At 38.3% G+C, this 12,620-nt stretch overlaps 1 protein-coding gene across 1 annotated transcript; it reads right to left on the reverse strand.

Moving 5' to 3' along the window:
* Positions 1 to 4,747: 4,747 nt before the first annotated feature.
* Positions 4,748 to 12,364, reverse strand: LOC102306200 (RAC-beta serine/threonine-protein kinase; the record flags this gene model as incomplete). Its single annotated transcript, XM_005952225.3, is given in 5 exon segments — positions 4,748 to 5,355; positions 5,456 to 5,558; positions 10,230 to 10,317; positions 10,400 to 10,614; positions 12,236 to 12,364. Coding segments are annotated over 5 exon segments (615 nt in total), but the record flags the coding sequence as incomplete, so codon positions are not given.
* Between the last annotated feature and the right edge of the window lie 256 nt (positions 12,365 to 12,620).

Here is a 12,620-nt window from a genome sequence, read left to right on the forward strand (position 1 = left end):
GCCATTTGTGGGAGCATTTCAAGTTGCTACACATCAATACAACTGTTATAGCCCATATTTTAATAATATGTATTCATTAAGTCCACAGTAACTACATTAATTGCAAAAAAGTGCAATAAACTACAAAAAAATTGAAAATCGTTTTTGGTTTTTTTTACATATATTTCTACTTGGAGAAATTTAAGAGGTTTATCCCTCAAAACTTTAAATACAAAAAAGTTGCAAAAAATAGTTTACAACAACAGGAAATTTATTTTGAGTGTCTTCATAGTTTTATTTTGGAGATACAGCAATTTTTATATACTGCAGGAAAAACAAAAAAACAATCCTATGATGCAAATTTGCAAAGAAAACAGCATGTGCATCAAAATAAACTATTTCCAGCAGTGCAATTTGAGTTCTAAGCATCCCAGAAACTATTCAGAAAAGTCAAACATGACTTATAAAAACACCAGTATAGGCTTTTAAGGCCTACAAGTAAAAAACTACATTTTCCGCGAAAATGACGTCACTTCCGGTTTCGGGCAGGAAATGGCGGACATGCGATAGTTCGCGCTGACGTCTGTTTCACTGTGGGAAGTGTTACGAACAGCTGATCGGATCGGCAAAGCGTGTTTCTGGAATATTATGTTTTTGTTCCTGCAAGCGCTTTTTATGGAAGGAAACCGTGACCGAGGACAAGCTGATGGCATGAGATGTAAGTTTCATATGCAAAATAATTATTGCGCTAGCTTACATGGTTCAGGTTCTACAGGGATTTAAACATAGTTACACAAAACAGAGCGTGCTGCTCTGACAGGCTTTAAAGGGTTAACAATAACAATGTATTGAATAATGACTTTAAAAAATTATGCAAATGTTTGCAATATAAAAAATAAATGAAAAATGTAAACATCTATGTTTAGTGAACTTTGCAGTGTTGCTCTGTGGTGCAGCTACGACACTGTAGCAAAGTTTACACACTATGTCTACTTGATCCACGTCTGACTCCGCGAACCCATAATGTTTCCACACCACTGAAGTTTTTTTTACCTCTCTTTTCAACCAACGGCAGTCACTCTCCTCTCCAAATAACTTCTGCTTAGCTTTCCGAGCTTCCCTCGGGTCCTCTTAATTGTTGTGACGTGTTCGAAATGCAGAGAGGTGCGCTCGATTTGCCACACGGAGCAGCGCGAGAGTAAAGCACGAGGGAGGGGCTAATAATCGGCTCAGTCATTTTTAATGATCGTTGAAAGCCCAGATCGTAATCGTGATTAAAATTCGATTAATTGAGCAGCCCTACTACTGACCATGAAAAATAAGGACTTTTAGGGTTTCTATTTTGAAATTGATTCTTTGCTGTTACTGAAACCTCTTTTGACAGGTGTGCTTCCCTTCACTTTCATCACTGGTGCTCTGAAAACATGTCCAGATGATACATTCATTAGACAACCACAGCAGTCAAACTGCTTTTCCTTCTTCTTTTCCTTCTTTCAGCTGCTCCCTTTAGGGATCAGCACAGCAGGTGTTTCAATCGTCATATGGTTTAATACCAGCGTATCTCTAGAAGCCTCTTGTCACACCAACCATCTGCATGTCCTCCTTCACTACATCCTTGAACCTTCTCAGTGATCATCTTCTTTTTAAGCCTAATCTTAAAAGTAGAGATAGTGTCTGTCTCCCAAATCCAAACTGGAAGCTGCTTCCATACAAGAGGGGCCTAAAAATTGAAGGCTTTCCCTCCCATTCTACTTTTAAATACTCTAGGGAAAATAAGTAAGCCTGCAGTGCTAGAGCAAAGTGCTCTAATGGGGTGACTAGAAGGTCATTAAGATAAGATGGGGCCTCCACCCCATGTTTTTTTGTTAGTTTCACCATTTCCAAACCATACACCAAAGCAGGTCTCATTACCATACTGTAAATGCTCCCTATCACTCTTGTTGCTTCTGTTACAAATCAACCTTGACACTCAACATTCTAACTAAGGAGCTTTAGTTAAATAAAATCTTTCCCTATAGCTGCTTTGCAGTTATTAAGCATCATCCACCATAAAGTAGTATCTTGCAATTTAGTTTCCCCAACACTGTATGTTTTTCAAACAATACTGGAAGTTTGTAAGAAAAAAAGGAGAAAAAAGTGGAGTGTGGTCCGGTGGAAAGTGCCCCACCAGTTACATTTGGCATTGTTTATTGTTATCATTACTTATGATGCAGTCATGTAACTTTTAAATCAGCGCAATAACACTCAGTGCACTTAGTGTAGAACAGAAAGTAACAACAGAAATCTCACTGCTTTTTGACAGCCCAAAAAAACCTGAATGCAGCATAGGAGAAGTGGATGTGTGTGGCAACATGTGAGGCAGCTCATGGAGGCGTGGCTTCTTCTCAGCAACATGTTTCTCGCTGGGGGAAAGAACTGTGAGCCTCACAATCCCATGTGTGCAAACCGAAGCCACGCCCCCCGACATTCTGCAAAAGAGATGGCAGAAAGAAATGCAGTGTTATCTGAGTATGTAATTCTTACATCCTCTGAACGTGATATGAGTTAATTGCTGCCACTCTGACCATTTGGGCATTTAATTACGCTTCTTCAGGTAGTTTACTGAAGATCAATCTGCATGCATAAGGGGCAATCATCTCAAAGTTGACATACAACTTAGATACTCTCTTATTCATCAATCCAGACCAAACGCACGACCACTGAGCACTTTGGAGGAATGTAACAAATTTAATTTTGATTTAATTTCTAAAAGCAAACAAACAAACAAAAAACTAATAAAGTATCCAATGTAATGACCCCCCACCAAAAAAACAAAACAAAACACACACACACACACCATGGGTCAACTGGAGTCTGCAAGGGCTAATGAAATACAGCAGTGGTGCAATTTAAAGCATGCAGAGTGGAGGCTGACTTGCTTAAAGAAAGTGGGCAGAAAAATAATTGGACTACAGCAATGATGTCAGAATTCAGTTTTGTAGTATGGGAAAGTGGAAGTGATGTAAAAGAGTAGATTAGCAGCCAAAAACCTGCAGTAGGACACTTGAATGGAACAATAAAGGGAGGGTTTGTATGAATTCAAAAACTTGTACCAGTTTGCTTCTTGTCTAGAAGTATGAAGCGCCAGTCTGATTTTTTATGCCTGTGTTGAATAATGCCACTTGAATTGCTTTTTGAGTTGGTGGACTGCCTCTATGTGGTTAAATTACTGAAAATGTTATACTACATCTTTGAAAAATCCTGGTAAAGATGTTGCACCCCAACATCCTAAATAATTCTTGGATAAATGGCCATCCAACAAATTATGTTACTTGAGAAATTGTAATACATAATTGAACTGAGGTTTGCGGAGTTATAAAGAACTGAATATGTCTACATGTAGTAAATTTCATTATGTTTTTTTTTTTTTTTACATTTGTGGCATACAACTTGTGATCCCAGCCCACCACACATCACTCACACCCCTGTGGTGTAGGGGGGTCACGTAGGTCGCAGTGGGTAAGGCCAGTCACGTGGTTTTGCTGGGTGTTGCATTACCCAGACCCTAGTGGTGAGGTTGCTGCAGTGGCCCCATTAACTGCTGTCTGTCTTGCTCAATTTTAACATTTTATAATAGTAATTTTATCTGCACCTTTGACATTGTGGGTGTTGGGGACTGAGCCTCGGCCCTTGCAATTTTTTGTTGAGAAATGTAATTTTTATTTCTGTTGAACTATTATCCACAGAGTGATAATCTCTACCCATCTTCTGAAAGGCCTCTCAGATAGTTATCATATTAAGGATCTGATGCTAAATGACTAGTTGTAAGATGTGTAGTTAAAATGAGACTTATATTCTAAAGTGCTTTGAGTGGTCAGTGAGATTAGAGACTAGAAAGTGCTATAGAAAGATCATCTTTGAATCGAAGAGGGGGCCTAAGCGTACATCTTTCCATATCTTACAATGCTGTGATTGTAGGCATTCCCTAACTCTCTGTGAATGTTACTCATGGCCATTAATCAATGGTCATGAAAATTTGCATATTAAAGATCAAGGAACTGACCTCACAGCCCATTGTTTATTTAGTGGGCGAGTTTCAGTGATTGTGCAAATGTACTGTTTATAAGGTTGGGGAAACCTGGAGTCAGCTGAGACTGAAGAAGTCACTTGGATGAGTGATGAAACGTTTCTCCCACTGAACACACTACATACAGATGAACAGAATCAACCTTTTGGGATTTACTTACCTGGATACTGAGCATGCATCAAAACGTTTTATATTTAACATTTTTTTTTTACTAAATTTTTAAACAAACCAAAAAAAAAAATTTTCAACAAACAAATGATTTATGTTTTACAGATATGGGACAGTCTGGGCAGTGAGCTACCAGAACCTTTTCTATAATTTAATATAAATATCATGCAGAAATAATGAGATGTTCTGTTGAAAACACACTTCTTTATTGTATACTAAAATATCTCAGGGATTAAATGTGCAGTTAAATATATTTATGCTGAAAAGAAGTGCAGTTTCACTTGTATGGTCCCCATATGATCAAAGTGGGCTGTATGTGGCCCTCGATGTAAAATGAGTCTGACATCTCTGATGTAAAATGTTCAGCAAGTGAACTTGTGTACTGGGGGACCAAAAATGCTAAATGATAAAGGCTACAAAGACAATATCTAACACATGGGAGACCAAAATTCTAAAGCACAAAGTAATAAAAAGTGACAAATGTCCATTTTTTGCAGTTAGCTTGTACAAGGATTGAGTTCAGTACACATCCTTCCATTTGTATAATATTATAATTTATTCCTTAATACTCAATGAGCTAATAATACAGAAGAAAAAAATGTTCAAAAAACAGACATGCAGGATTTTTTGGTGTAATAGTAAGATTAACTGCTGCTCTCCTCCCTTCTTCATATATTTCACCAAAGGTCACAGCCAGGATTGAATTAGAGGACTTACAAGTGTCATGGGGAGTTGCATGGCTTATTCATAGAATATAAAAAAAAAGAAAAAAAGAATGGTACAAACAGCAGCACCATCTTTGTAGGTCTGATGGTCTTGATTATGTTGTTAAACTGCACTGATGGCTATGTGAAGTTCTTATGTTACAGTATAGCCACTGTGGATAGGCTTTTTCCTTTCTGTGGACAAAGACAGATTTTAACAATAAGGCTCCCAGGCAAGGCACTGAAATCGTGCTAAGAGTAACACCTCTTTAAAAATGAAAGCTCTACTTATTTTTATGGCTGTATGATTGTAACCAAGGTGTTTATACACGTGTGTGTGTGTGTGGCAGAGATGCTATCACTCTCTTATGCTAGCAGAATAGGAGAATTGGGGGAAATGAGCTTCTTGGCTGGGGTCCTCACAGTCCAGACTGTTATCTGTAACAAGAAGGCAATCTAAGTCAGTGACCAAGAAACGTGATATTAACTTTGAATAATGATGGATCAGTGCTGACGGGTCCAACAAGAAGATACTTACACTTGTTTGGGGGAGTGAGTGTGATTGTTTGTGCTGTGAACTCCTCATCAAAGTACCTGGTATCTGTCTCTGATGTTACTTGCGGTTTGAAGAGGGGGGTCAGCTGTACCAGGGATTGGAAGAGACAGATATCACTTGGTAACATGCTGGATTTATAACATGCATGTAGAGGAGGGTCTACAATGCAGTTGGCATAACTCATACCTAGTGTACCCATTTAAAATTCCTACATCACTTCGGTCTTGAGTTATCATATTCACAAACTTGGGTGTACATGCTACCAGCCTGCCGACCTGCCCAGTGAGGTGATGACATTACCCCAATACCCTTTTGCGGCAATGGGGTAAAAAGCCACTACTTGACCCAGCTGTCTTAACTAATTATAGGCTGTTTATCTCAAAAGGTTTTGAACGAGTAGCTGTGAAACAGCTAACTAATTATCTGTAGAGGAATGGTTTATTTGGAGAGTTTTAAATCTGAGTTTATCACAGTACAAAAGCAGGGTTAACGAAGGTTACAAATGATCATCTTATGGCCTCATCTCTGTGCTTATCTTGATGCAGCATTCAATATTTGTTACACAGATCAGAGCATGCTGTAGTTATTAAAGTTACTGTGTAAAAACCTAGATGACCTCTAATTCAGACAAACCTAAAGTTCTTGTCTTTGGCCCTAAAAATCTTAGAAATATGATGTGTAACCAGATACTTACCCTGGATGGCATTACCTTGGCCTCCAGTAACACTGTAAGGAATCTTGGAGTTGTTTTTGACTACGATATATCCTTCAATGTGCATATTAAACAAATATTTAGGGCTGTTTCTTGCATTTCCACAATATCTCTAAAATTAGAAACATGTTGCCTCACAATAATGTTAAGCAATACTGGCGACCACCAGTGGTAGCCTCGTAGCACATACACCTATGGTCTCAACTTCAAAATCCTGCGTCGCTTTGTTTTTAAGTTATCACAATCACAAGATTTTCAGAAAACTTGACCTCTAAACTTGAGATTAGAGATGGCACGATACCACTTTTTTATGTCCGATACCGATACCGATATCATAAATTTGGATATCTGCCGATACCGATATGAATCCGATATAGTGTTTTTTAATCAACAAAACTGTTTTTTAAATATCTTGCTGCATTTTGTATAAGTTCATACTCAAGTTTAAAACAACAACTACACTAAAGCTATTCTGTTATACCTGTATGCAAAAAAAAAATTTCATAGTTCAGCAATACTGATCAATCTAATAAACTTAAACCTACACCATCCTCCCTATTCTGGTATTTTAAAGAGTACTTAGCGTAAATATTAAGCAACCTAACTAATAGGGTTCCAACTCCCAGCAACAACAAAAATAAATAAATAAAAAATAGGGAACCACCCCTCACGCTCCACCTCATGATGCTTAATCGATGTAATCAACCTTAATTTGATGCAGTGTGAAAAAAAATGCACAGAAATCAATTATTTTTCAAGAAATATTAAATAGATTCAACATCTTTCTTCAACAAAATTGCAGACTGCACAGATGGTACCTTCCCAAAGGAAAAAGTACTATAGCTTACTAGGGTATATATATTAGACTTAATAGTCACTATATACAGTAATTGACTTCTATTCATTTTACATCAAATTAAAACTTTGGGTGTCAGATAATTATTTATTAAAAGCTAGACATTTTAAATGAGAATAAGAAAGAAAAGTATGTCTTTGTGCCCCCTTTTCCCTGTTAATGCCCTATCGGCCCCCCTGGCTAAACTTTGCTAGATCCGCCCCTGCACAGTTACCAGCCGTCAGCTACGTAGAAAAAGATCCTGGTGTAGAAAGTAATATTAAATAAATTCTAACAACAGCTTATCAAGCTTAAACGTGCTGCTGTTGTTCAGCCGCTGGTTTCCTCTTTCTGGTGCAAAGTGGGCCAAAAACAAACAAGAGAGACGGACTCGCGACAGAAAAGCCGATCAGCTGATCATTAAGCAGTTTCATGATTGAAGTAGCAGCAAGAAGAGGCAGTCGCTCCATATATTTGTTAAGCTTAACGCAGGAATGCTTTACAAACATTCAGAGATGGACTTACACACTTGCTTTACTTCTCTCGGGGATAACTTTGTCGGAGATGAAATGCCGGGTTGCTAGCGAAGCTCCAAATGCTATCCAGACCACCGACAGGTCCCGCATGCCACAGCCGCTCTATCACGTGATGCATACTGCTCCGACGTGCTAACGTTCTGAGGTGAGTTACGGCGTGTTGCAAGTTTTGTGAGGTGCTTTCGTGATATTTAATGGATCGGATTACATTTTTTATTTTTCTCCGATATCCGATCCAGTAATTTAGGTCAGTATCGGACCGATACCGATACGTAATATCGGATCGGTCCATCTCTACTTCCAACTGCCCTCCAAGGTGCTCAGGAACTTTTACTCGTGCACCATAGAGAGCATCCTGGCGGGAAACATCTTAACCTGGTTCGGGAACAGCACCATGCAGGACAGACGAGCTCTACAGAGGGTTGTGCGGTCAGCTGAGCGCACCATCCGCTCCGAGCTCCCTGACCTGCACTCAATCTACAGCAGGCGGTGCTGGACCAAGGCCAGGAAGATCGTGAAGGACCTCAGCCATCCCAACAACAGACTGTTCTCTCTGTTGAGGTCAGGAAAGCGATTCCGCTCCCTGAAGACCAACACAGAGAGACTGAGGAGGAGCTTCTTCCCGCAGGCGATACGGTCTCTCAATCACACCACCACACAGTACTGACCCACACATATGGTTCTTACACACACACTGGACTTTCTGGACTTTGTTTTTGCACAACACTGGTCACTATATTCTTCATTTCCGGTTAATACTTGTACAGCTGCTGTTATTGTGTATATATTTATTTATATTTAGATTTCTTCATACATTCTTATATAGTTCTATATTGTGTATTTTGTTGTACAGTTATTTTATTTTCAACTTTAATTTATATTTTATTTCCTTCCTAGTTAAATTTACCCTTTTTAATTTTTCATATTTATTTCCTATCTTATTCATAGCCTTTTCCTTTTTTGTTTTCTTTAGGTCACGAGCAGTTGTCCAAGCATTTCACTACATATCGTACTGTGTATGACTGTGTACGTGACAAATAAAATTTGAATTTGAATTTTGAATTTGAGAGCAAAGTGCTCTATTATTATGGTGATAGGGTACTATGAGTTCTTTAAGAAAAGATGGGGCCTAAATATTTAAGAACTTGTATGTGAGGAGAAGGATTTTAAATTTTACTTTGAATTTAACATGGAGCCAATGAAGTGAAGTCAGTATGGGAGGAATATGCTGTCTCATTCTAGTACCTGGTGGTACTCCAACTGGAGCATTTTGGATCAACAGAAGGCATTTCAAAGAGTTTTTATGACAACCTGATAATGAATTTCAATAGTCCAGCTTAGAAGTAATAAATGCATTAATGCATTTTCAGGACAAGATCAGAAATAATATTTTTAATTTTAAAGATACTGCACAAAATCAAGTAAGCAGTTCTACATATTTGTTTAATGAAGAACATATCCTGGTCAAAAACAACTCCAAGATTCCTCACCGTATTACTGGAGGCCTAGGTAATGGCTTCCAAAGTATGCATCTGGTTAGACACTGTGTTTCCAAGATTTTTAGGACCAATGAATCAGAATTTAGACGCAGGACATTTATTATCTTAAACAGTTTAACGAATTGGTGTGTCAGTGGGTATCAGCTGCGTAGCAATGAAAATGTATCGTATGCCTTTGAATGACACTGCCTAAGAGAGGCATATATAATGTAAACAGAATTAATCGTAGCATGAAACACTCTGGAATTCTATGATTAGCCTTTGCAAGTACAGAACAATCTTCATTTACATGAAAAAATTGGAGTCTATTAAATACATTTGATTAAAACCACTGCAGCGTACTACATTCTCTAACTACGGCATGCTCTCATCTCTGTAATAAAATCTTAGTGTCCAAAATATTAAATGCTGCACTGACAAGCACAGAGGTGAGGTAGGAAATTAGAAGTCATCCAGGTCCTTATGTATTTAAGACATTTCTGCAACTAAAAATGTGAAAACAATCTCCCATATTCTACATTTGCCTTGACTATGGAGTAGGGTTGCAAGATGGAAGCCTTTCCTGACAAAGAAAAACATTGAAATCTGGCAAAAATTTGCAAAATATACATCAAGTATTCCACAAGCATGAGGAAACCTCTGATATGGCCTGATGAGTAGGCCAAACTTTTTGGTTGCAATTCAAAAGGTTGTTGGTGAAAAAAGCAACACTTTGCACTACCAAAAGAACCTAATATCAATGGAATCTATCACATGTGGATTGGCCTGATGGCTACTTTCCATGGACATTTACCATTTATCAAAATTTGAGAACATCTAAAATCCCTGTCTGTGAAGGTTCCCAGCCATCCACCGTCATCGTAGTGTAAGGAGCTTGTCACTCCACCTCACCCAAATTCAAGTGTGTGTGAAAAATGTGGTTACTTTATAGTACATCTGGTGAGTGTTGGGATTCCTCATGAATGTTATTATTAATTTGGTTACTTTTTATTTCTCTCATGTCATGTTGCTATGGAGCAACAAGAATGCTACACTGCAAGAATGCCAGAATCCATCGTTTAATTTTTGACTCACTTGTAACTGCTGTTCCTGTTAAATGAAGACATGACTGATTGGACTGTCTGACTGCGCTTGATAAATAGAAATAAGTTGTTAAAAAAAAAGAAAGCCCCACCTTTCTCTGTTCCACATCATGCCAGTTGATGGTGATAAAAAATTTGTGAGTCATTACTTCTTTGGCATCACTGGGACCTCCTCCTAACCTGTCAGTCCAAATGAGATTATTTGAGAGTAAACTAGGCATTTTTAATACAATCCACACAGAGTAGTAGTTTGGGCTAATACCTGTGCTTGGGATCCTTCTTGAGCAGGCCAGCCAGCAGGGACTTGGCCTCAGGTGAGAGGTTCCGAGGAAAGCGGATCTCCTCCATTAGGATGAGCTCAAATAAGCGCTCGTGGTCTTGGTTATAGAAAGGCAATCGGCCACACATCATTTCATACATAACTACACCGAGACCCCACCAGTCCACTGCGCGGCCGTAGTCATTATCTTCTAGGACCTGAGGAAGAAGAGACCGATTTCTCAACAGCAGTAAAAAGCCATAACTCTGAATTGGCACACCATAGCATTTGGTGCAAATAATGGCACACTTTTGTGAGTCAAAAATATTTCTTCTTTATATGTTTTTTCTTCTTTTTCTGTTCAAACTTCTTACCAGTCATCTTTTACATCACCCCTTTTGTTTGAAAGAGCAGGGCTAATCTTTTCTCTTAAGTGTGTAAAAAAATCAAATGCATCATTTTCTTCCTACTCTTTAAATAAGTGATCTGCATATTTAAATGGAGCTGCCATTTAAACCATGCTTAACTGGTACTAAGGGGTCCCAATTGTGCCTGATATAATATCAGTGTATATCAGTGAGCTGATAAAAGGAACCATATCAGCTAAAATTCACCAGAAATTGAAACTCAGACTACACAATGTTTTTCTAATCTTCTACTGTCTAATTTGTTAATTCCATGCAAACTGTGGCCTCAATGTGGTCTTCTGCTGGTGTGGCCCATCTGTCTATAGTAGAGCCCAATATAAGTCAGTTTCAGTTCAATTTCAGTTTTAATTGTCATATGCAAGCTAGCACAGGGTCAACATTCCAATGAAATGTGTTAGACATGCAGAAGACAAGTCACTCAGCAGTATAATACAGTAAAAATATTACAAATATTAACAGACTAAATATATATAAATATATACACAAATGTATAAATAAAAAAATCTTAAATAGAAATGTGACCATTGAAATGGGGGTAATGGGATATTGCACATGGGATAAAGTGGCAGGAGTGAGCAGTAGTACAAACTGAGCAGTACAAGATTTTAGAGTTGCAGTTATTACAGTATTGGACGAAGTAAGGGTTTTTATTTTTATTTAAATACTAATAAGAATGAAGTGACCAGTGCAGAGTGTAGTATGTTCTTGAGAAACTTTAGGACAGCTTCTGTGTGCATCCTGTGAAGTGTGGTGTCGGTATTCAAGTGTTGTAGTTGAGGTGTTGAATGGCTTGATGGTAAAAGCTGTTTTACCATCAAGACTGTTGAGTCTTGAGACTGTTGAGTCTTGTAGTCCGAGCTATTTGCCAGTATAACAGTATTGGCATTTATAATGGAAAATAAATAAATAAATAAATAAAAAACCAACTGGTGGTGGCCAGTGGTACTCCTCTTGACACAATTTGGAAATCCTGTGTTGCCTTGTGCTCAAGTTGTCGCATGGACAACATTTTCAGGAAACGTGACCTCTGACCTTGAGGTCAAGATCACTGAGATTTGAACTAGTCTGAGATTATGGTATGGCATGAAACTTCTACATCACCTCATTCCCAAGTTCACAAACTTGGGTGATTGGGTGTCTTGGGTGTAGCATGATTCTTAGTGATATTGGACATTGGTCAACATATCAACTCACACGTACCTTGTTTTACTGTACACAGGAAAAACAAACAAAAACAGAACACTTTACATGGCTCAACCAAGACAGCTTCTTATGCACATAAAATATGAGTAATAGATTTACAGTTGCAGCAAATCTAGAGACAGGGGACCAAACTATGATATTAAACAAGCTATTAAACAAGCTTGACAACACAGGTGTGTTTAAAATGTGTCACCAGACAGTGCCTTACCTCAGGAGCCAGATATTCAGGTGTTCCACAAAAGGTTTTCATTGTTGCATCTGGAGTAATGCCCTCTTTACAAAGGCCAAAATCAGTTATTTTAATGTGTCCGTCTTTGTCCAGCATCAAATTCTCCAGCTGAGAGGAAAAACACATTCACATCAGATTTCAGTATAATCATACACTGCTGCCAATTCAACAGATCCACAGTTCCTGTACATTTTCTTCGTCTGTTCACAAAACAACAGAAAAACAAACATGCTGTCTACATTAAACTAGCCAAAAAAATAAGCCTACATCCAGTCAAAGGAGCTTGCAAAGAAAAGCGTCTGGACTTCTTTAAGTTGCTTGAAGACGTTTCACCTCTCATCCGAGAAGCTTCTTCAGTTCTAAG

The sequence above is a fragment of the Haplochromis burtoni genome, unplaced genomic scaffold (assembly GCF_018398535.1).
Source record: "Haplochromis burtoni strain Fernald_Lab_line unplaced genomic scaffold, NCSU_Asbu1 Contig_810, whole genome shotgun sequence".
Lineage (NCBI taxonomy): Eukaryota > Metazoa > Chordata > Actinopteri > Cichliformes > Cichlidae > Haplochromis > Haplochromis burtoni.